Source organism: Ziziphus jujuba, chromosome 3, assembly GCF_031755915.1.
Source record: "Ziziphus jujuba cultivar Dongzao chromosome 3, ASM3175591v1".
NCBI classification, from domain to species: domain Eukaryota; kingdom Viridiplantae; phylum Streptophyta; class Magnoliopsida; order Rosales; family Rhamnaceae; genus Ziziphus; species Ziziphus jujuba.
The window spans coordinates 22510110-22535421 of NC_083381.1; the positions used below are offsets into that span (position 1 = coordinate 22510110).

The 25312-nt window shown below is 31.4% G+C and overlaps 1 protein-coding gene across 1 annotated transcript; it reads right to left on the minus strand.

The window, feature by feature from the left end:
* Window positions 1–20761: 20761 nt before the first annotated feature.
* Window positions 20762–24119, minus strand: LOC125423247 (MDIS1-interacting receptor like kinase 2-like). The gene is made up of 2 exons (XM_048476910.2): window positions 21383–24119; window positions 20762–21147 (listed from the first exon to the last, which is right to left on the minus strand). The coding sequence occupies exons 1-2, from the start codon at window positions 24117–24119 to the stop codon at window positions 20762–20764; spliced, it is 3123 nt and encodes a 1040-aa protein (XP_048332867.2).
* Window positions 24120–25312: the final 1193 nt, after the last annotated feature.

Sequence of the window (25312 nt, forward strand, 5' to 3'; positions counted from 1 at the left end):
CATAATTAATTCTATCTTGAATAATCTTGATCCCCAAAACAAAAGAAGCCTCACCAAGATCTTTTATATCAAAATGGTTGCACAACATCTGCTTTGTCTCAGCCATTAGGTCAGCTTCATTAGTAGCTAAAAGTATGTCATCAATATATAATACCAGAAATATAAAACTGCTCCTACTGACCTTCATATATATGCACCTATCAACAACATTCTCTTTAAAGCCATTTTTGGTAACAACTTCATCAAATTTGAGATACCATTGCTTTGAAGCCTACTTAAGATCATAAATTGACTTTTTAGGCTTACAAACCAAATTACCATTCCCCGTTTGTTGGAAGCCAACTGGTTGAACCATATACACATCCTCAAATAAATCACCATTCAGAAAAGCAATTCTGACATCCATCTTATGCAACTCCAGGTTATAATATGCCACAATCACCATAATAATTCTAAAAGAATCCTTTGTGGATAAAGGAGAGAATGTCTCTGTGTAATCAATTTCTTCTTTCTGGCTAAACCATTTGGCTACACATCTAGTCTTATATCTCTCCACTTGATCATTAGAGTTTGTTTTAGTCTTAAAGATCCATTTGCACCCTATAGGCTTGCTGCCATCTGGTAACTTAACCAAATCCCAAACACCATTTGATGCCATGGATTTCATTTCATCTTCCATTGCATCCAACCAACAATTTGAGTGCGAACTGCTTATGGCCTCCTTATAAGTGACTGGATCTGAATCATCACTTATGTCAAAATCGTGCTCCTGCAAGTAAACTTCATAATCATCAGGAATAGCTAACGTCCTAGTCCTTTGTGACCTTTTCAAAGGTACATCAGCATCTACAATAGCTGGAATATCTTGTCCTTCAATAATGGGTGTCCATCTTGATCAACTACTGGTTCATCAACTACTAGATTAATAACATCTCTATCACGAACAACAACACTGGGAATGAATACATTTTTTTCTCTAAATTGAGGCTCCCTTGGACCATTATTATCACCAAAGCCAAAATCATCTTCAAAATAAACAGCCCTGTCTGACTCTACAATTCTGATGGTATGAGATGGGCAAAAGAATCTTGAACCCCTAGAGCCTATCAATAGCCAATAAAATATCCACTGATAGTTTTAGGATCCAACTTTTTAATTTGGGGATTATAAATTATTACTTCATCTTTGCAACCCCATACTCGAAAATGGTACAAATTAGGCTTTCTTCCTAACCACAACTCAAAAGGAGTCTTAGGAATGGATTTACTTGGAACTTGATTCAAAATATAAGCCATCGTTCTTAAAGCCTCTTCCCATAAGTAATCTGGCAAACTAAAATTTGCCAACATAGATCGCACCATATCTAACAAAGTACGATTCCTCCTCTCAACTATGCCATTCTGTTGAGGCATACCAGGCATTGTATATTGCTCATCAATGCCACACTCACATAAATAAATTATGAATGGCCTTGGATTCCATCCAGTCTCATCATATCTGCCATAAAACTCACCACCTCTATCAGACCTCACAACCTTTATCTTTTTATTCTTTTAAAGCTCCAACTTTACCTTAAACTCCTTAAAGACAACCAAAGAATTCGACTTCTCAAGGATAAAGTCAACATGTCCATAACGAAAAAAATCATCAATGAAGGTAATAAAATACCTATAACCACCCAAAGTAGTTGGTGTGAAAGGTCTACATATATCAGTATGGATTAACTCCAAAACATCCCCACACCTTACTATCTTATCCTTTATAACCTTGGAAGTTAACTTTCCTTTCACACATTCAACACAAGTCGACAGATCGAAGAAATCAATGTTAGGAAGTATTCCATCCTTCACTAACCTTTCCATTCTGTGCCTAGAAATATATCACAAACGCTTATGCCACAACATTGAGAAATTATCATTAACTCTTGGATGTTTAGAAGCAACAATAGGGGCAGCAATAGAATTAATATCATAATTGAGACCATTATTAAATAAATCAAGTCTATATAAATTGCCACATAAAGTTCCAAAACCAACAAATTTATCATCCTTATACATCTCAACTTTGTTATTACCAAACAAAAAACTGAAATCTTGACTATCCAAAAGAGAAATAAATAATAAGTTTCTTCTTATTGAAGTTAAATAGGAAACTTCTTGTAATTCTAAAGTATATTCAATAGCAAGCTTCAACTTGATTAAACCCATGATATCCACTCTCACTCTTGAGCTATCTCTCATATAAATATGCTGCTTAAGATTGGTTGGCCCCCTTTGCCTTATCATCTTCTGCAATGAATTAGTAATATGAATTGCTACTTCAATATCAAACCACCAAGTATTCGTAGGCACATCAATAATATTGGTCTCAATCAGTAAAATATTACCTTTCTTTTCTTGCTTTCCCTTTAAATGCCAACAATCTATCTTTTTATGTCCAACTTTATTGCAATAGCTACACCTTTCATTGAAGTATGCTTTCCTTTCTTCTATGTGATGAGCTCCATTGCTAGGTCCTTTTGGCTTCATACTAGAGAACTTATTCCTATTGGGCTTAAATCCTTGTCCTTTTTTAGGAAAAACTTCTTGGACTTATCTACCTGATGTGAAACTATAGCAACAAATCTTGACCTACTTAGCTTAATATCATCCTTCTCCTTAACAAGAATAATAGTTAATTCCTCCAAGCTATGACCTTTCTTCTTAGTATTCAAACTAGACCTCATATTATCAAACTGAGATGGAAGACTCTTCATTATAGAATAGGTCAAGAACTCCTCTTCAATGTCCATCTTAAGGTCCTTCAACTTATTATAATAAGAAGAAAGTAGCATAATATGGTCCCTTACTCCTTTAATTCCATCATTGTAACAGTCTAATCCATCCGTATGAGATATTGACCGCTTTGGGCTCTGCCCTAATGGTTTTAAAAGACCTCTCAGTGTTTAGGGGTCTCACCTCTTCACCTACAAGTCCCACTAGTTCGGGTCTCCCAGGCCTAACTGAGATATTGTCCGCTTTGGAAGCTAGGTGGTGAGCCCAATCCTACCCCTCACGGTTTTATGTTCTCTGTCAGGAAGGCTCCCAAGGGAAAGGTATCCACAGTCCCTCATAAGGCATGCTTCGTTCTCCTTTCCAATCGATATGGGATCTCATAATCCACCTCCCTTGGGGCCCAGCGTCTTCATTGGCACACCGACCCAGGTACCGGCTCAGATATCAACTGTAACAGCCCAGTCCACTCGCATGAGATATTGTCCGCTTTGGGCCCCGCCCACAGGGTTTTAAAAGGTCTCTCAATGGTTAGGGGTCCCATCCCTTCACCTGCCAATCCCATTGGCCCGGGTCTTCTAGGCCCAACGAAATATTGTCCACTTTGAAAGTTAGGTGGTAAGCGCAATCCTACCCCTCACGGTTTTACGTTCCCTGTCAGAAAGCCCTCTCAAGGAAAAGGTATCCACAGCCCCTTATAAGGCATGCTTTGTTTTCCTTTCTAATTGATGTGAGATCTCACAATCATATTTAGTATTATTCAAAAGGTCCAAATAATGATGCTTCTCAGTAATATTAAACTTGATAAACTTCTTTCCTATCTCCTCAAAGAGCTCCTTTGCTGTTTCCACCTTTGGAATACTTGCATAAATTGATTCATCCATATGATTCTCCATCATCATCATGCAGCACTTGTTAGAATGCCTCCAATCCTCATAAAGTTTCCTAACTGCTGCACTACCCTCATCAGTTGGTATCTCTGGTGTATCTATCTCCAAAGCCAAATCCAATTTCATAAAGGTCAAATTCATAACTAAAATCTTATTCCACTTCTGATAATTTGTCCCATCTAATTTTATCATGGCAGTCATAGGCAGAACATTCGGGGTGCTACTAACTGTGAAAATAGTAAACACAACAAAGCATTTAATATATATAAAACAATAACTATTTTCCAGCCCCTCAATACCAAACATAAAATTAATATTGCTAGGGTCTTTGTAGCACTAAAGATACCCTTTCACAGACCACGGACAATCGACAAAATAACCACAATCAAATGCATTGAACTAAATCATCGATAGGGTAACTCAGAACCTGCGATCATGGTATTCAATCAACTTCCACTGCCATTCCAAGTGTCATACAATGCAATTAAAACCACCGACAGGATAACCTAATTACCCGTATAGACTCTAGTTAATAAATAAGAGAAAATAACATATTGACAATTTCATGAAATAGGTAAATATCAAACATCCCATCCACTATGCCAACACACATTACATTGATACACATAATGCAGACAAAATAAGTCATACAACAAGTGAGTACCTAAAATTCCATACTACTATACCAACTAGGCACACAACCTCTTTAGGAAAAGCTAACACAATATAATTCTCCAAACATAGATATTTAATTTAATTCAAAAAACTTTGGAATGGAATAAATAAGCAAATATATAAATAAACAATAAATAAATAAATAAATAACAATAAATAAATATAAATATATATATATATATATATATATTATAATAACAAAATAAAACAATAGATAAATAAATAGATAATCAACAAATAAATAAATAAATGAGAATAAAAAAATATAAATAAGAAAAACAGGTTTTTATGTATTTATTTATTTTCTTTAATTGGTCTATTTTATGTATAGTTTAATCAATTTTAGCTATAATTTATTTAATTTAAACAATTAAAATTGAACCTTATACTTATATGGTATGCGAAAAAATGTAAGACTATGTGGGATTGGATCAAAATGTTTCTTTAATTTTTTAAATGTTGTTTTGTAACATTCTTATTTTATACCTTTTGATTTTAATGGATTTAAATTTATTAAATTCATGAGAAATATTAATAAAAATATGCGAAAAAAATATTTCTTCAACATAAACATTCAAAAGATTTACACATTTTTATTTTTTTATTTTTGGTGATGTGTTTACCTTAAAAACATTCTTTCAATAAAAAATTGCAACGATTGATTTTTATTTTTAAACGTATTTATATGTCAAGGTGCAATAAACTAGCCATCTTATTCAAGAAAGGGCCTTAATGACTATTTTTCTTATAATTCTTTACATGGTATCTATTTTTGCTTATTATCAAAAGTAAAATGTCTCATAATCTTTTTAATAGTAAAAGAATTATAAAACAATTAAGAAATTTTAAAATTTTCTTATTACAATAACCATATGATATTTATTAGTCAATAAAAGTTTATCAAGACATTTTAAAATGAAAGTTTATAAAAGGTTATGTAATTTTTTTTATAATTTTATAAAGTCTTAAAAAGTCCACTAATAACAAAGTTTATAAAAGTTTTATGAGAACCATTTGTAATTCTATAAACTTTATAAAATTTATAAATTTTGCATAAATCAATTATTTAAAAAAATTATTAAAAATTTTTTTCAAATACAAAATTAAAAACAACCTTGTTTTTTTAATAAATTTTTGACACATTAAGAAATAACCATTTTTTTGTGTAAAAAAAGATTGGAGAAGATAACCACTGACATGTTGTCGTACGGTTACGGTGCTCAAAATCACTTTATGAGAGTGAGCTGGCTCACGCTGCTCCAGGATGGTCATTTTATTTTATTTTATTTTTTGGTTGAAAAGCTGACAGCTGTGACCAGGTCACATGTGGAACCCTCCCACATGTGAGTAGCTTGCACGGTAGAACCACCAGACCAAAGTATTTTTTTTTTTTTTTTTTTAAGGAATAGAAGAAGGACAACCTCTTTTTTTTATTTTTTGGTTCTTTTGGGTATAAAAAGAACTGATGGACAAATAATTGAGATCCGTGTTTTAGGAAACCGTTCCTTTTTTTTTTTTTTTTTTTTTTTTGGGTGGTGAATGGTAACATGCTTGGTTCGGCTACAGAATATTGAGGATAATATGGTAGTGCGTAAAAAGATTCTGCAACCAGATTGTCTAAAAGGATATCTGATATGTCTCTTATTTAATTTTTATAAGCCATAAAAATATTCACATTTCAAGCATAAAGACAATTTATAAAGGAACCCACCTACTTGTGTCAAACAGCTTGAAGGTGGTGGCCTTCTAAGCCTCAAAGGTGAAAAATGAGCTCACCATGTGAAAATCATCGCCCCTACCTTTCACATGGGGTATCTCAACGTAGGTCTTTTTTTTTTTTTAATTATTTATTTATATGTGCTTCATTCAAATTTGGCCACAGTAAGGCATTGCGATGATGATGGGAGAGCATGATCCCTACAACCCAAATACCTCTCCTTTAGGAGTTGCTGCAATTTGTTCTCCAGATGGAAAACATCTCGCCATGATGCCTTATCCACAGCGATGTTTTCTTGATGTGGCAATATCCATGGTATCAAAAAAGTGGAAGGTAGACAAAAAAGGCGCTAGTCCATGGTTGAAGATGTTTCAAAATGCTAGAGAATGGTGTTCTCAATATATATGAAAAGAACTAAAAGTTTGCTGCTATACAGCAATTGCAATTAATTGAAATATTTACAATTATCTTTGATTGTAAACGAGAACAACTGAAGACAAATAAAAGGGCGGGGCAATCAGGTGATTGAGTATATATGAGATCGAGTTCTTCTTCTTTTTTTGTTTTTGTTTTGCTTTTTTTTTTTTTTCACTGAACATAATTTTATTCATTATAGATACAATTTTTTTTTTTTTTTGGGTTAATTTCCTTTTAGAAAAACTTATACTGCCGATTGTGAATTTTTAATTAATGCGTTTTATGTCATCTTCATTGTTGTTTTATGGTGGCATGCATATTGATTCGCCTTTATTCAATTCAAAAGCAATCAAAATTTAATATGTTTTCTCATATTTTAATTTTGAACAGATATATAAATATATATATATATATATATATATGTATTTATATATGGCATTTTAATTCGTCTTTACAATTGTTTTATCATTTTTATTTAAATATTCAGTGCTTAGTAAATCACAAAATAAATTTACTGTAGTAAATTTAAGCTCTGTGCTATATTTACTTTTTAAAATGTATTAAATTTTATAAGATAAGTAATTAATTAGTAATCGGGGCGGATTCTCTCCGAGGCTTGCCGGGGATGGCCCGCGCAACCTTATTTTCTTCTGTGAATGTAATGGAGAATTCGGAGTTGGATTAACAACCACGCAAAGGAATAAAACTAGCGACTGCGAGATGGAAGATATATTTTTATTACTAGTTTTTGTGCACTGGTTTGAGCTTCTGATGTTTTGGTGCGAAGGACGTTACTAGTTTTCCACCTATTTATACTACTTGGGCCTTGCTGATGGTCTGGGGGGGTGGGGACCTCCACTAGCTGCTCAAAATTCCTTGCATCATTGAACAAAGTAAAGTAATGGTAATTCATATTGCAAATTTTTTTTGCTACCGACTTCTTAGTTCTAAATTTTATAACTAATACTATTTTCTACCAATAGTCATATTTGCTGCTTTTGACGTATTAATGCATATGCACAAGCAGACCTGGCAAAAATCTATATAACATTGCGCAAACGGCCAATGTTCGTTATTGCCACGGGAGTTTCCTCCCCTTCCACGCTAATCTGCATTTTTTGGCCTGTGCATTTCCTTTTTTGCCCCTTATCAAAACCTATCTAAATTCTTGATTCATTTATTGGTATTGCAGGAACTGAAAATTTTGTCAACTCCAGATTCACCGTCTTCTTGAAGACCTTCACCCCTGATCTTATACTTCATTCACTCCTATAATGTACTAGACCTTAACCCTTGATCTTATCTTTCATTCATTCCTATACTTTAGGTGAAAAATCAAACTTTATAACAAGTTTTCTGTAGCTTTAAGTTAAAATAGATTGATGGAAACAATATCTGATTTTCTAGTGGTTGAACTTGGCGGCTATGGCTCAACTTGGCGGTTATAGCAATGATGACCCCTTACTTGGAAAAGAGAATTGGCATTTGGCAGAAGGGGGAGATGCCTGATGGGAAAGAAAAAAGAAATACAAATTTTTTTGCAATAATTTTTTTTGTTCTAACATAAGGGCATAAAGGAAACACAATCAAAAAGTTAATGTCAGCTTGGAAGAGGAAGCATTCGTGGTAATAAACACATCCCAACACAAACCCATCTAAGATGATATTCACGTTTGCTTTAGTATTGTTGGATTTATAACAACGCTAACAGAATAAGACACATTAATAAAACGAGTTGTAAACAGTGAAATACGATAATAATATTTAACACCTAAAACAAAAGTATTTTTGAATGATATTTAATATTAGTGAATATATTTTTACTTATTAATATTATTTAATATTATTTTTAGATGCAATATTTGAATTCATCTGTTTAATATTTAACTAACTTTTTTGTCCCATTATTCTCTATTACTATGTATTTGTAGACTTGAACAATCGGTTAAAATTATCAAAAATACACCGACTTAACCAATTGGTAAAAATCATTAAGAATATATACATCTACAAACTTTATCGTAGATAAAATCTCCCTTCCCATGTAGTTGTAATGAGTTAAAATATTGAATTAAGGGGAAAAAAAAAAAAAGAATAAAATCCTTTCTATTACTATCAGAACAGCTTTTCTCTTGGACTCCACGTAATGAAATATTAATGATTTTTTTTTATTTAATCCTTTTTTGTTATTTTTCCTAAACTACACCAATCACGGTACGATCCGAACTAGGCAAAGAGCTTTCTTATGATATTTTATCTCGAGTGACCGTCGCATCAACAGGAAAGAGCCAAGCAAAGGTTACGAGAGCTTTATATATATATAATGTATCTTTTAAAAACTGCCGTTCTTCTCTCCCACACCACACTCGCCGCAGCAAATCCACCGTACTAGTATTCTGAATCAATTTTTAAGGTAAATCAAGATTATCAATGAAGAAAAAAGCAATAAGCACTTAAAAGAGAAACCATCATAAAGTATCCAAGTTCAAGATGCTCCATCAGCACCCCAAAAAAAAAAAAAAAGAAAAGGTTAATTAATAACCAAAAACGTGCACAAATTCATAACATAAAGGTGACACAGATAAACGTTCATAAACTTGATCCAGTGATAAAATCGATGAGAATACGTCTCCACATTCGCATTCCCCAAATTGTAATTGAAAACAAAAAAAAAAAAAAAGGTCACACACATATGCACTGCTACTTGTCTAACCATTAATACTAATAACGAAAAGAAATCCATCAGAAAATCAAACAGGCTGAAATACAGATCATCAAACCACAAGCACTCGATGACGATGGAATGCCATTTCTCTTATTATCATACCACCTCATTGTTTATATTATCATTAAGCCCTGTGACGGCTTATGCATGGGTTGGGGGTTTAGCATCTCACTGTCTATACAATTAAGCTTGGTGACGGCTTAAGCAGGGGTTGGGGTTTCCAGTCGTTTATGAGATGGAATCGGTGGCGGATTCTCGCCATGGCCTGCAGGGAGTGGCCGGCGCACCCTTATTTTCTTCTGTGAATGTAATGGAGAATTCGGAGTTCGATAAACATGGTGGACTGGGAGCAGTGGCTTGTGGATACCTATTTTCTTTTGTGAATGTAATGGAGAAATCGGAGTTGGATTAACACTGTGGACTGGGAGCCGTGCTTTTTGGTTTTCTTGGAGATCAGCCTTGGGTTTGTATGAACGATCAGCATGAGTGGTCAGAAGATCAACCACGCAAAGGAATAAAACTAACAAATTCGAGCTGGAAGACATATTTACTACTAGTTTTTTTGTGCACTAGTTTGAGCTTCTGATGGTTTGGTGCGAAGAACGATTCTATTGTTACATCTATTTATAAAGGTCTTACAAGTTGCCTTTTAACTATTTATTAAACAAGTTAGGTTAGTTTGGTCAGTAAGTGACTCATTTCTGCTTTTGATAGTTTCTGAATTCGAAGAAGGAAAAAATTTTATAATAAACAAAAAATAATTATCGAGTCTTTCAGCGTGACCTGGTAGGTGGGGACGTCACAAGTTAAAAGATCATGCATCATTTTTTTTTTTTTTTTAATAACTGATACTTTGGCATAATTTTCGAAACCCAGTTCGTTTAACTCTTGCCCCTTTGGCTTTAGCGATTACTGCAATAAAAGTAAAGTCTCCTTTTGGCTTGTGATCTTGGTTTTACAACCTGCTGTAACATTGAGAGTGATTCTAATTGTTAGAGTTTGTGACCCGAATTCTTGTTGATCCAACCCGAAAAGCTCGCGGTGCGACCCATTTGGTGAAACTAAATTTTGGAGAAAAATTTGGGGCTCTGTGGTGGAAGCGGAGGTCTTGGGCCTGTTCAATTTTAGGGTTTCTTCTGTACTATATATATATCTGTATTTTTGTTCGGCCGTCATTGGGGTTTTTTAGGGTATCTCGAAATTTGGCTCACCTTGTACAAATCTTTCGATATTGGATTTGCTTCTCCCTGCCCGTGGTTTTTCCCGTCAAGGGTTTCCACGTTAATTGTGTGTTTGTTTTTCGATTTCTTTGTTTCCGTTGCCATTTGTTTTTCTCCCAATCACGTAACACTAATAAGTTGGCAATGGAGGGAATTAAGTCTAATAAAAAAATTTCAGTTCATGGTCCTCTGTTTGAAGAAATTCAGTTATTAGCTCGAAGTTTTACTTCTGTTTCTTTTGATTTTACTTTTCATCATATTAAGTTAACATAGTGGCTCGTAAACTTGCAAAAGAAGCCTTGAATGTTGAATTGTACTGAGCCTGTTGTCTGGGTTGACGACGGTCCTACTTGGTTGTCATCTCTCCTACCCACATGATCATGTATCTGCTGTTGCTCTCTCCTAATTGAATATTCTTTTTCTTTCAAAAAAAAAAAAATATATATATATATATATATAATCTTTCTATGGTACGAAAACGTTGGATGTCTCCATCATTCGTGTGTGTGTGTATATATAAATATCTTTTTTTTTATTAAGTGCCGTATTTAATGATTTATGAGTTCTTTCTTTTTCGTGTTCTTACGAAGGATCAACATGAGTGGTTAGAAGAACAATAAAAAAAAGGAATGAAATTAGCATATACGAGGGCATATACGACGCAGATACATTTGTACTAGTTTCTGTGCAATGGTTTATTTTATTTTAATTCATTTATTTAATACTTAATTTTTAAAATAAAAATTATTCTTTATTATCATTTTTTTATAGTAAAAATTATTTTTTATTAATTATTATTTTTTATACTAACAACAATTAATTAAGGTTAATTTTGTATTGATTTCAAATTTAACGTGTTAAGAAGTTGAATTATAAGATAATTTAATTATAAGAAGTTGAATTATAAGAAGTTGACTGAGGTACCGTTACGAAGTACACGTTGGCACGAGTTCGTAGACTGGTAGCACGTTGAAAACGGAGCTACGGTTTGAAAGTTATGAGCAAAACAAGTTGAGGTCCAAATTGTCCAACGGGTGCCCGAGTTGACTTTTTATTCATGCAAGGTTGAGCTTTGACTCATGCATGGTTGTGAAGTGCTCGTCGATACGAGTCCATAGACTAGCGGTACGTCCGATTTGGACATGTGGTTTGAAAGTTATGGACCTGTAGAGTTTTTCAAATACCGTATTATTTTAATATTATTTTTTTAAACGTGTAAAGATGTGCCACGTGTGATTTAATGAAGGTGACCATGTGTCACCATGCTGAGAAGCCACATGTCAACCATGTGCAAAATCAAATTATTTTTATTATTATTTTAAATAATAATATTTTTATTTAATTATTTAATTATTTTTATTTCATTTTATTTTTTCTTTTTCTTTTCTTTTTCCCCACGTGGGAAAACACCCTTCTTTTTTCTTTTTTTCTTTTTTTTTTCCTTCTTCTTCCCTGAGCATCAAAACACAAAACACGCACAGTTTTTTTTTTTTCTCCCACCGGCCGTCTCTCTTTCTCCCGTGTTTAACTTTTCCGGCCACCCATACAGTACACGCGCCGGCCACAATCCAAGCCCACCACCTCGCGACCTCAGCCACCAAATCTCCCGGCCAGCCACCGCCGGACGCGCCCAGATCGGGCCGGCGAAGTCGCGGCGGCGAGGTGAAATTTTTCCGGTGATTCTCGCCGTTTCCGACCAAACCAGCCCGTCCCATACCTCTATCCCACTATTTTCGACCCCTCTGAGTCCATTTCCGGGGTTAGATTGCCAAAATCCCCACCGTTTGAAAGATCCCTCAAGTTGAAAACCGACCGAAGCTTCCCGACCAAATTCCGACCACCTCCGGTGGAATTGGGGTCGATGGAGACCGGATTTGTGATCCTCGTCCCACGAGCTTCGATTCGGTATATTATTCGCCAATTTTGGTTAACGTTTATGTTTGACCCCCCGGGTACCCCGTATTATTTACCCGATTAAAATATTAATTTATTTGACTGTCTGTGAATTTTGTTCTAGGAGCACCGGTAAGTCGTGAAATTGATCCCACGGTGGATCGTAGGTTAATTGTGTGCTCCAGGTGAGTGACCCACCTTCAAATTAATTTTGGAAATTTAATTGGTGAATATTATGTGTGATTTAAATATTGGAATTTAAATTCTATGTGCCAAATAATTATTTGATTTATTGTGGATTTATTGGTGAATTTATTGGATTTAAGAAAATGTGCATTATATAAATTATGCCATGTGAAATTATTTTATGGTTTTGAAATTCGTGTGGTTTTAATATTAAATCGGGCACTATTTGATTTTCAAATATTTCAAGGAAAATATTTGTTTATGTTAGTGACTCCAATTTTTATAAAATATGCCCATGGAATATTGTGAGATTTAATTATTATATTTCGAGAAATTATTTATGAAATTGGGAAAATGTGAATATTTGAATTGGTGGATTTGGGAGTTGGTGGATTTGAAAATCATGGAATTTATGGTATTGATTATAAAGAAATTGTGGAAAATTTTCCGGGTTCAAGCGGATGGAATATACCCGCTGTGTTTATGCAAAAGTGTGAGTTTTGATATATAAATTAAATTTGTGGATTTTATGATTTTTAGATGCACCGTGCACGTACTGGTGTTCTGTTTATATGTGATATGGTTAGTGTGCACACGGTTGTGATTAGCGCGCAGGTGGGTGTGAGGAGCGCGCAGGTGATATTGTGAGGTTGTCCTGTGGTTGCCATCGGATGAGGGTAGGCTACCCCTCCATGGCTGGGACACCAGGTTAGCAGCGGCGCAGTGGGACGCCACGCAACCGTATGCCGGTTTCTTTCTATAACCTCCTGTCTGGCTGTACCTTGGGACGCTGGGTACTGTTGGTGCCACTGGTATATAGTGGGTGCATCAACTGATTTTCAGAACTGTGTTTTAAAAATAAAATGTTTTGAAACTGTATTGGAATTAAAAATATAATTATTACTGTTTTTGGTATTTATTTATTTGATGTCTTGGTTTTCGGGGAATACGAATAAAGGGTTTTGTGAAAAGGTTTTAAAAGGGGAACTTTTCCAACTGAGAGATTTGTAAGGGTTTTGAAAGAAATTATTATTTCCAATTAATTATTATTTATCTACGTTATTACTGTGGTATTATATTGTATAGTAGATAGGGTCACTCACTGAGATGATTAGTATCTCACACTCTTAAATTCCGTTCCCCTAGGTCCAGGTTGGAGACGTTGATTGTCCGGGGCGAGCCCAACGTCTCAGTTCGTTGCCGAAGGTTCAAGAAGTTTTTCTTCCCTTTTTTTTTTTCCTCTCTGTCTTGTATTGCTTCCTTATCTGTCATTTTATAAATTCCACATTTATCTGTATAATGCTCTGTATACTGTATTGGACGTGTAGTTGTTCATTATGCACTGGGTTGCCGCTGTTTTCTTTTGAAGTGCTGAAATTGTGGAACCATTTGTAGTTTGTGGGAGGAATAAGGGGATGTTTATAGAAGTGTGTTTTCAGTGCAGGTAATTTGTGGTAAGTAAATCCCTTAGGGCAGGCTCTGCCGGATTTTCCGTTTGAGGGTCCGGTAGGGTTTTCCTGGGATCAGGGCTTGTCTAGGGTTCCGAGCAAGGAATTCTGGACGGGTCCTGACATCCAAACGTTTGGATGAAATCTCCCTTCCCACAGAGTTGTAATGAGTTAAAATATTTAGTAAGAAGAGTAAAAAACCTCTCTGTTGCTACCAAAACAGCTTTTTTCTTGGGCTCCATGTAATGAAATACTAATGATTTTGATTTTGTTTTATTTATTTTTTATTTAATTTTTCCAAAACCACCACCCCTCCCCCACCCCCCTGGTTTCCAGCTTTTTCTTTTTTTGTTGTGATGGCTTGGTGCGAACTACGAAGAACTTTTCCTAGTTTTACACCTATCTATACTATCTTACTTGGTGTTCTTTGGGATCAGGGCATCAGGGCGACCTCCACTAGTTTAAATTTTTTTCATCATTTATTATTATTATTATTATTATTTTGTGGTGATAATATCAATGTTTTTACCTTACCAGAGAAGGATATATACAAGAGCATTTTCACTAGTATTGTATTTTTTTTAATTATTATAACGGCAATTTAACATAAAAATGCAATTGATATTTTTTTGTTAATGGCTCCACTATCATAAAATCTGTCCGATTCTCAACATTAAATAATATAATTTTTATTTTTCAATTTCCTTAATTATTAAAGTTAAAGGAAATTAGATCCAATCCAACAAACAATATGATTAAATAAAATATATATTTTTCAATACTAGTTTTTTGCTATATACCATTGGAAAGGTAATGTCAAAATTTGGCATTGACATTCACATTTACAATTGAAGGAAATCCCAATAACAATAAACAATTTGCTATTGAAGGTGCTCTAATAGTGCAACATAATAAGATATATTACTCAACTCGTTGTTCATAGTGAAATACGATATCAATGCATTAACACATTAAAAGATGGTATCTATGAAATATATAAATATATAATCATATTTATCTAAATATTTATTACTTTTTATATGTAATATTTTAATTCATCTATTTAATATTTAATTTTGAAAAAACAATAATTTTATTATGTTTTTGTACTACTTACTATTATTAAGAATAACTTTGTTCATTTAAATATTTTTGTTTTATTTTTCTTTAAATATAATATGTTAATGAGTCAAATTAGGAGTTAATTTTATGAATGAATTTGAGTTTACATATTCCAACACGAAAGCATAATAAATTGTATTTGGATAAAAAAATTTCTTTAACACGAATTAGATATAGCACAACAAAATACAATATGTTACTAGGAATATGCAACATATATAACATTTTGGATAAATTGTACTTTGAGATGCTAATATTTTAGGGTTATGTGTGATTTCAACCTTGAACTTTTGATTTGTGCGAAGTTTTGAAGTTTCAAAATTTGTTACAAATTAGTCCAATTTCTAATAACAGTGTTAAAATCAACTGTGCTGATGTTAGCATGATGTTATGCTCATGTCATAATTATTTTTTATATAATTAAAAATACATTTTTAAAAAAATTGAAAAAAATACATTTTGTTATTTTTCCATTTTATATTTTTGGTTTTTAGTTTAGAAAATTATATCCATTCTTCTTTATTTAAATTAAAATATCCACAATAATAATTAAATATTTTTTGACTTATAATCAAACCAAAAATTAAAAATTAAAATAAAATTGGAATCTTTTGTCTAATAAAAATAATTTTTTAAGATGAAAGATTAAAATAATTTTTTATGCTCAAACCCCCCCCCAAAAAAAAAAGACCCGAATATCAAAATAAAAGTTAGACCCAAAAAAAAAACAATAAATAATTTTTCTAAAAAATAAAGCTTTTCTCAAAAAAAAAATTTGAAAAAATAATACATCTATTATTTTTTTATTTGGAAAATTTTACCCATTCCTTTTTTATTTAAATCCAAATACCCAAAATCATAATTAAATATTGTTGGACCTAAAATTAGACCAAAAATAAAAATTTAAATTTTTGGTCTAAAAATAATTTTATTAGACCAAAAATTAAAATTAATTAGATCAAAATACCAAAATATAAATTAGAACAAAATGGAGGCTAAAAATGGAAAAAGTAATTAAAATAGATCAAAATGGAAAAATGGCCTCCATTTTAATTTTTTTTGGTTGAATTTTTATTTTTCGGGGTCAAATGAAAAAATTTTTGAAAAATTGAAAAGTAGATCATAATTCATTTCCATATTGGTATTTTGGTGTACATTTCGTTTGATTAAATGGAAAAAAAATTTCAAAAATGGAAAAACCAGATCATTTTGGTCTTTCTGTTTTTTTTTTTTTTTTTGGGTCTATAAAATGAAAAAAATAATAGATGAACATTTTAAAATTTTTTATTTTTTTTATTTCTGAAAAATGAATTATGGTAAAAACTAGACAAAAAAGTTATTTTATTTTATTTTTTGACTTTTGGTCTAATTTTTTTTTTTGATATTTAGGTCTTTTTTTTTTTTTGGTGGTTTGAGCATAAAAAATTTATTTTTAATTTTTGATCTGATAAAATTATTTCTATTATACCAAAAATTTCAATTTTATTTCATTTTTTTGATTTTTTGATTTAATTTAAATATAAAAATATTTAGTTATGAATGTAATTATTTTAATTTAAATAAAAAAAAAGGGAGGGATACAATTTTCCAATCAAAAAACTATAAATATAAAATGGAAAACTAACAAATTTATTATTTTTTCAATTTTTTCAAAAAATATTGTTTTATTTTTGAAAAATAATTATGATTTAATCATCCCATCATGCTGATATTAGCAACGTTAATTGTGACACCACCGCTAAAAATTAGACTAAATTGTAACAAGTTTGAATTTTCATAGTCTAATTTGCATAAATTAAAAATTTAAGGTCGAAATTGTAAACTTTAAAATTTAAAATTACCAAAGTGTAATTTACCTTAATGTTTTGGTATAACTCTATGCAATTTTTTTTTCCCTTTTTTAGGAAAAGTAAACAATATGCGATGTTAAGAAATGGGTGCTGGGATGCAACGAATTTAAGTTTTTTAAACTTAACTATTTTACATATAGTGTAATCAATTTTAGCCGTAGTCTATTTAATTTAAACAGCTAAATTTAGACCTTACACTTGTTTGGTATACGAAACAAGATAGGATTATCTGGACTGGACCAAAATGTTTTTCCAATTTTTTAAATGTTGTTTTCTAATATCCTTATTTTATACCTTTTAATTTTGATGGATTTAAATTTATTAAATTCATAAGAAATATTAATAAAATATATGAAAAAAATATTTCTTCAACACAAACATTCAAAAGAATTACACACAATTTTTTTTTTTTTTTTGCCTATGTGTTTACCTTAAAAACATTTCTTAACAAAAAAATGCGACAATTGATTTTTTTTTTTTTTAATGTATATATATGTCAAAGTGCAACAAACTAGCAATTTTATTCGAGAAAGGGCCTTAATGACTATTTTTCTTACTATTCTTTACATGTTATTTATTTTTGCTTAAAATCAAAAGTAAATTATCTTATAATCTTTTTAATACTAAAAGAATTATAAAACAATTATGAATTTTTAAATTTTCTTATTATAATGTCTGTATGATATTTATAAGTTAATGAAAGTTTATGAAAATCTTTTAAAATGAAAATTTATAAGAATTTAGATAAGATTTTTTAATTTTTTTATAATTCTATAAAGTCTAAAAAAGTCTATCAATAAAAAAATCTATGAAAATTTATAAAAGTTATTTATAATTCTGTTAACTAAAAATTTATAAATTCTGCAAAACTCGATCATTTAAAAAAATTATTAGAAGTCTTTTAAAATATAAAATTAAGAACACCTTTTGAATAAATTTTTGACACATTAAGTAATAACCATTTTTTTAGTGTTTCGAGAAGATGACCAACGCCATGTTCTCACATGGTTGCGGTGCTCAAAATCACTGTATGGGTGCTGATTTTTTTAATTTTTTTTTGGGGCTAAAAAGCCGCTGGTCAGCTTTGGTTACACATCCACCCACATGTGACTAGGGTGCACGGTAAGACCATCCCACCAAAGTATTTATTTTTAAAAGAGAGGCGACCAACCCGCTTATCCAAAAAATACAAATAAAAATAAAATAAAATAAAAAATATATATTTTTTTCAAGAACTTATGGAAAATAATTGACATCCGTGTTTTAGGAAACATTTTTTTTTTTTTTTTATACCTTTTGGGTGAATGGTAACATTTTTGGCTCGGTCCCAGAGTATTGAGGATAACATATATTGGATCTTGCGCAAAATTATTTGGAAAATATTTTGTTCTGTTTTTTATTTTTTTGGGGTCAAAATTACAAAGGAAAAATGCACTCTTACTAGTTTTTACATTAGACCAATTAAATGAAAATAAATATAAAGGTATAATGATTTTGAATTTAGATATTTAGAAAAATAAAATAAATAAAAAATAAAAATTCTGCAACTGAGCTGTCTCTAAACAGACACCTGACATATCTTTTATTTTAATTTTTATGAGCTAATTTATAAGCACACCTGAAAGATATTCACGTTCCAAGCAATGAGACAATTTATAAGCATCTTCAAAAATAATTTATTAAAGCATTTTCAAAGGAATATTTTAAAAATAAAGAGTATTTTATTTTATTGATAAAAAATATTTTTAACGTAGAAAGTAGAATTTAAAAAGTTTGTCAACAATGCTTTTTATAAAATGTTTTTTATTTTTATTTTTTTTATAAAGATTTGTTGTTGTATTTACTTCTCTCATTCTTTATTTGCATTTCATCTCAATTATTAATAATTAAAAAATAAAAAATAAAAAATAATAATTAAAATATAACATCTCAATTATTAATAATTAAAAGATTAAAAAAAATAACAACTGCAACATAACAGTGGCTTAAAAACTTGTTTCGATATTAAATTAAATTATATAATATTTGAATATAGAAAGTGAATTTGACATTTTATATTTGGAAAGCAAAATTCATTTTATTTAAAAAAATTAAAATAAAATATAGATTGAAGCATATTTTTAAAAATTTTGCTCTTTAAAAATGAAGATCGTAGAAATGGTAAAAAATTCTTTAAAATTGTTCTAAAATATATGGCCAAGTAAATTTTTAATTTAGTTGTAATGATAATATATATATATATATATATATATATATATATATATATATAAAATGAGTAGTTGTATAACATACCAATAAGTATATATATATATATATATATATATATTTATATAATGGGCAGTTGCGCGCATAACATACCAAAACATATTTTGAATTCTATAGGAATAAAAATATTAGTATTTTATTTTAAGAAAGAAATTGTAATGATAAATTATTGACACTAAAGAGGAAAAGCATTTTTTTTTTTTTGGGAACTATGAAATTCCACGAAAAAAATATATGAGCAAATTAATTGATCATCCTAGGACGGCCATGTGATATGACACCTTCTTTCTAGGTGCTTTCCTGCCATTTAGCGGTGGATCCATAAAATTTTTTTGGGGACCATCAGATAATCAAGTATTGATTGTGTTTCTAATGTGTGGTTTGAAGAAATAATGATATAGGAAAAATATTATTTAACAAATTTAGCTATTTTAAAATTCAATTAATTAGGATATTCACTAAAATATATTTTTTTTAAGAAAAGAAAAACATAATTTAGAGGTTCTTTACAATTCTTTATCGTAACATAATTTAATAATTATCCTAACAAATTCGAACAAAATATAAATAAATGAAATATTAAAAAAAAATTTATAATAACGTTTCAACACAATCACATATCAATTCATAATAAAAATTAAAACTAATCATTTATCAAAATAGAATTTTCATTTTAAATCTGAAAACCATCTGTAATTGAATCTAAACTATGAAATGATAATAAAAATAAAATAATACATAATTATAGTTCTGTACTTATAAAAAATAATCATAGCTATAAAAATATTAATTAAAAAAGAAAAACAAAAGCAATAAAATCAAGTTACTTGGGCAGAAAAACAATATTGTTTTTTTTTTTTTTAATATTTTTATTGTGCCTTTATCGTAGAGTGTAAAATGTTAATGGATTGTTTGTGTTGTGCGCATAGATTTCGCCCGGTGGTAAAACCATTGATAGTATATATATCTAAATCGAAGGTTTAAACTTTGAATTAGGTAAAAATCCCCTCTTTCCTAAATTGTAATTTAAAAAAATGGGCTGCTTGTGTCCCAAAATGTAATCAAACAAATGGGTTGTTTATGTTAGGTAAAGAGATTATAACGTTACAAATTCTTTAATGTAGTATTTTAAAACTACTAATAGTTGATTGAGATATACATAGAAAAAAAAGAGCTAATATTAGTAATTTTAGGGCAAAAGGAAAATAAAAATAATGTTCAATCCTCGTTGTTTGGTATATCATGCTCTTGATAGGAAGGAAATTAGAAAATCTAGTACTACTGGTATTGGAGTACTTAAAAGTCAAAAAAGAAAAAAGAATTTTATTATTATTATTTTTTTTGGTTGTTGTTAAACTTAAAACATCATTTTTATTCTCACATTCTTTTACTCTTTGATCTGTATCATCATCTTAAGCAAAAATAGAAAAAGAATCCGTTCGAACATGAGCTGAATTTTAAATGCATAAAATTGAATATATATGGTAGGTCGAAAAACAACTAAAACTGAAGAAAAGAGCAATCAACACAACGACATGGTAAAGGAAAATTCACACACAACATGGAACAAAAAAGAAAATAATTAAGCTGCTGAGGATGCGCAGGTTGTGAGATCAATCAGCTGCTTAAGTGTCAGCATGTGAAGAGGCTTTGATAATGATAGTGCGGATGAAGTTGATAGCTTCTCAGACACTTGCTTCATAGTGGGCCGAGACTGTGGGATTCGATTTAGGCAAGCAAATGCTTGCTCTACAATGTTGGCCACTTGGTCTGCTACTTGCCTTCCTGGAGGTGAGAGACGTTGATCCAATACATCCTTGAGTAGAATCTGATGAACTTCTATTAATGGTGATGTGGACAAAGACAAGACCAGATCTCCTGGATGTTTTCCCATTATCACTTCCAATGTTACAACTCCAAAGCTATATACATCGCTCTTTTCCTTTATTTTCATCGTGTAAGCAAGCTCTTCAAAGCAAAAATGCTTAAACTGGTTAGCTTTTTTAATTATTATATTTGATCAAATAAAAAAGTACTATATATATTATATTAACTTTTGTTTTTTTTTTTTTAAATAAAATCATGACCGAATCTTTAAAGCAAAGTTGCCATAGATATTGAAATATATATGCATTAACAAAAGCCACTTTTTTTTTTTTTTTTTTTCCACATTAATTAAAGCCACTTTGATGGAAAGCTTTACCTGGAGCTGAGTATCCAACGGTTCCTGCAAATGGACTCCAATTTGATGAGTCAGGATCAAAAGCTCTAGCTGAACCAAAATCAGAAATATGAGCTTCATATTCTGCATCCAACAAAACATTCTTGCTTGATATGTCTCTGTGCACTATAGGAGGAAAACATTCATGGTGCAAATAGCATATGGCCTTGGCTAAACCTTTGACAATATTTACTCTCTTACTCCACTCCAGCTCCTTTGCCTGAACATCATCACTCAATATCTTTACTAAGCTTCCTCTTTCCATGAACTCATACACCAAAAATGAGTGTCTTGTATGTGAACAAAATCCATGAAGCTTAATGATATTTCGATGTCGTACTCTTGTCAACACATAAATCTCACTTGTGAAAGTTTCTTCACTAGACGTTACTCCATCATTCTCATGGAACTTTTTCACTGCAACTACTTGACCTGTTGACAATGATGTTTTATAAACACGTCCAAATCCTCCAACTCCAACGCAATATTTGGAGTCAAAGTTTTCTGTGGCTTCAACTATTTCTTGATGAACTATTCTCCCATCATGGCTCAACGCTTCAAAGAAAGCTCTAGTTTGTGTTTCTCGGGATTCATCCTCGTTCCTTTGTATTTTTTGGCGAATGAGAAGTACTCCAACAATGAGAAACAATAGAATTAGAGTGCCAAAAATTGATATTATGATCAACACGAGGACTTTCTTGCTTTCTTTCTTAGGTGTTGAGCAAAGCGTCAAACTGGTGTTGTTGCCGCAAAGGCCTTTATTATTTTCCAATGCTGCTCTTGGGGCCTCTATGAAGGCTTTGACATTGGGGAGAGGACCTGCTAACAAATTGTAAGATACATCAACCAATATCAAGCTTATCATGTCTTTGAATGTGAGTGGTATTAAGCCAGAAAGCCTGTTATGAGAGAGGTTGAATGTTTCTAACATGTGCAAATTTCCAAGCTCTACAGGCAACTCTCCAGTAAGTATATTCTGACTCAGATCAAGATTTTCGAGGGCATGCAAATTCCCAATAAGAAAAGGAATAGTCCCACTGAAATTGTTATCTCTCAAGTTCAAATGCAATAGTTTTGAACACTGTCCAAAATCTATGGGAATTGGTCCATCTAGTTTATTTTCTGCAAGGTCAAGCTGTTCAAGGCTAGATAACATTCCAATTTCCACCGGGACTTTGCCAGATAACATGTTATTGCTGAGTTTAAGGATGAATAAAGGTCTTATTCGCCCCAATTCCTTGGGAATATTCCCAACCAGAAGATTGCTTGAGAGGTCAAGTATATGCAACTGAGTGGCTTTCCCAAGTTCAGGAAGTAGCTTACCAGAAATTTTATTTTTGGAGATGTTCAACATGGTAAGTTTTCTCAGTTCTCTCCAGTTTCCAGTAAGTTTACCAAAGAACTTGTTGTCACTTAGGTCCATATAGTCTAAGTTTGGGTGTATTCCAAACCCATCTAATATATTTCCTGTTAATTGATTCTTTTCAAGAGAAATTGTGACTAAAGAAGTACAATTTCTCACACTTTTTGGGATGGGACCTGTTAAGTAGTTATGAGATGCCGTAAACCATGTTAAACTCTGACCAAGACAAATATTTTCTGGAAGATTGCCGAACAAAAAGTTTTCATCAATTTGGAATGATTCCAATTCCGTGAAATTGTTCATTCCAAGTGGAATGGAACCTGTGATGTTGTTGTAGGACAAATTTAAGTCGATGAGGAATATGAGGTTTCCAATCGACTCAGGAATTGAGCCTGTGAGATAGTTTTCATACAAACAAAAGGTTGTAATGGATTTGAGTTGTCCTATTTCGTGAGGGATGAATCCCGATAATTTGTTTTCACCGAGGTTTAAAATAGTTAAGTTGCTCAAGTTTCCAATGGATGTAGGAATTGAGCCGGATAGTTGGTTTCGATCCAAGTAAAGTCTGTTAAGTGATTTAAGCTGTCCTACTTCATGAGGGATGGATCCGAAAAATTTATTTTCACTAAGAATTAGAGCAGTTAATTTGCTCATGTTTCCAATGGACCTTGGAATTGAACCCAAAAGATTGTTTCCACTAAGGAAAAATTCTTTGAGGGACACCAACTTGCCTATTTCATGTGGTATAGAGCCATTGAAATAATTCCCATCCACATAAAATACGCGTAAGTTTGTCAACAGGCAAATTTCATAAGGAATATTTCCATAGAAATGATTGCTACTCAAATCAAGGTAAATGAGTTTAGAAAGGTTACTAATAGTGGGAGGGATGGTTCCATAAAGCGAATTGTTAGAAAGCACAAAGGATTGTATGTTGGGAAAAGATGAGAAGTCAAAGTTTTGGAGCGTACCTCTTAGATTATGACTAGCAAGATTTATACTGACCACACTTCCTGACTTGTTACATTTAACTCCAGCCCAATGGCAGTGACTTGTGCTTCTTCTTTTAAGATTGCAAGAAGAATTAGTGCTAGACCATGTTGAGGTAGAGCTTTGAGGAAGCAACATTTTCCAAGAGGCTAGAAAAAGAGAATTAGTTTGATTACCAAGGCTGTTTTTCCATCTGACAAGGGCCTCAGCTTCTCCTCCTTTTCCTTGGCTTGTTCTAGAAGAACTACAATAAACATTTGAGGCAGTACTAGAATAACAAAACAATAGATTGCTGATAAGCCAAAGAAAATGGATTTGCCGTACAACCTCTTTCTTGGAGATTAGTGTCTCAATTAACGTTGCCATATGACTTGGAGGTGGGTTGTGTGCTTGCAATTATATTCTCTTGTTTATGTTGGTTAAATAGCCTAACGAGGTCTTTCGGTTATAGCTTATCGAGGTCTTTCAATTAGTCAATATAAAATATGCAGAAATGGGGAAAGGAGAAAATTTGGTTATACCATAGTATTTTGTCTTTGTTTTGTTTTTCTTCCATTTATCTACCCTAATTGTTTGAGTTAGGTAAAATAACTAAAAACCAATATAATTTGAAGTTGTGTTTAATTTTTTTTTTCCTTTTAACTTTGTTATTAGTTGAGATGCTAAACAAACTCTAATTATCACCAACAAACATTTCAGATAAGCAAATTAGTATAAGAAAAATAAAAATAAAAATCATTATGCTACCAAGGACACCTAAAGAATCATTGAAACGAGTACTCATTAACTGTACAGTAATAAAATTATGTCTAAAGTGAATAATTAGTTTTATTTTTCATCTGTTTAGCTAGCAAGCCACATTTTTTTAATCATTTATAACCAACAATCTAAGAAAAATATATATATTTCAATCAGGCAACAAAATTATAAAACAAAAGGAATTGTTGTCAAATACAAGAATAAATAGGAATAAAAAAGGTTGACTATCATTTTAATAAACAATAGCATAAATAAGTGAGATACCGAATAGTAGCATAAGTAATCATATAATTGCTAAAAATATTTTTCTACATGGTATGTTGTTTCATTAAATAATCCAGGAAAAAATTGGTTAAATACCTATAAAGTATAAAGAATAGGGTAAAATCTATAAAATCTCTTCAAAGTACTAGCTTCCTGTCCTTATAAAGGACAAACTACTAAAAAACGGTTTATTAATTTTATTTAAAATAAATTTTAATTTTTTCCTTTTTTATATTGAAAGTGGGAGATTCAAAGCCTGAAACTTTGTAAGAGGAATTAGGCCCATTTGAGATTTCTTTTAGAGCCTTAAAATTGATTGTCAAACAACAAAATCTAAGTTTAGGTGTTTGGTGTTTGGTAAAATAAAAAGAAAAATTCTAATTTTACAGTAATCTGTACCCGTGGCAGCTGATTTTCCGGTTGCCTATCACCCAAAATACCAATTATAACTCTTATTAATAATCTGAGCCAAAGCTTATCTCTTTTAGCTTTAATAAATTTATTATCATTTTTCTACCAAAAAAAAAAAAAAATCT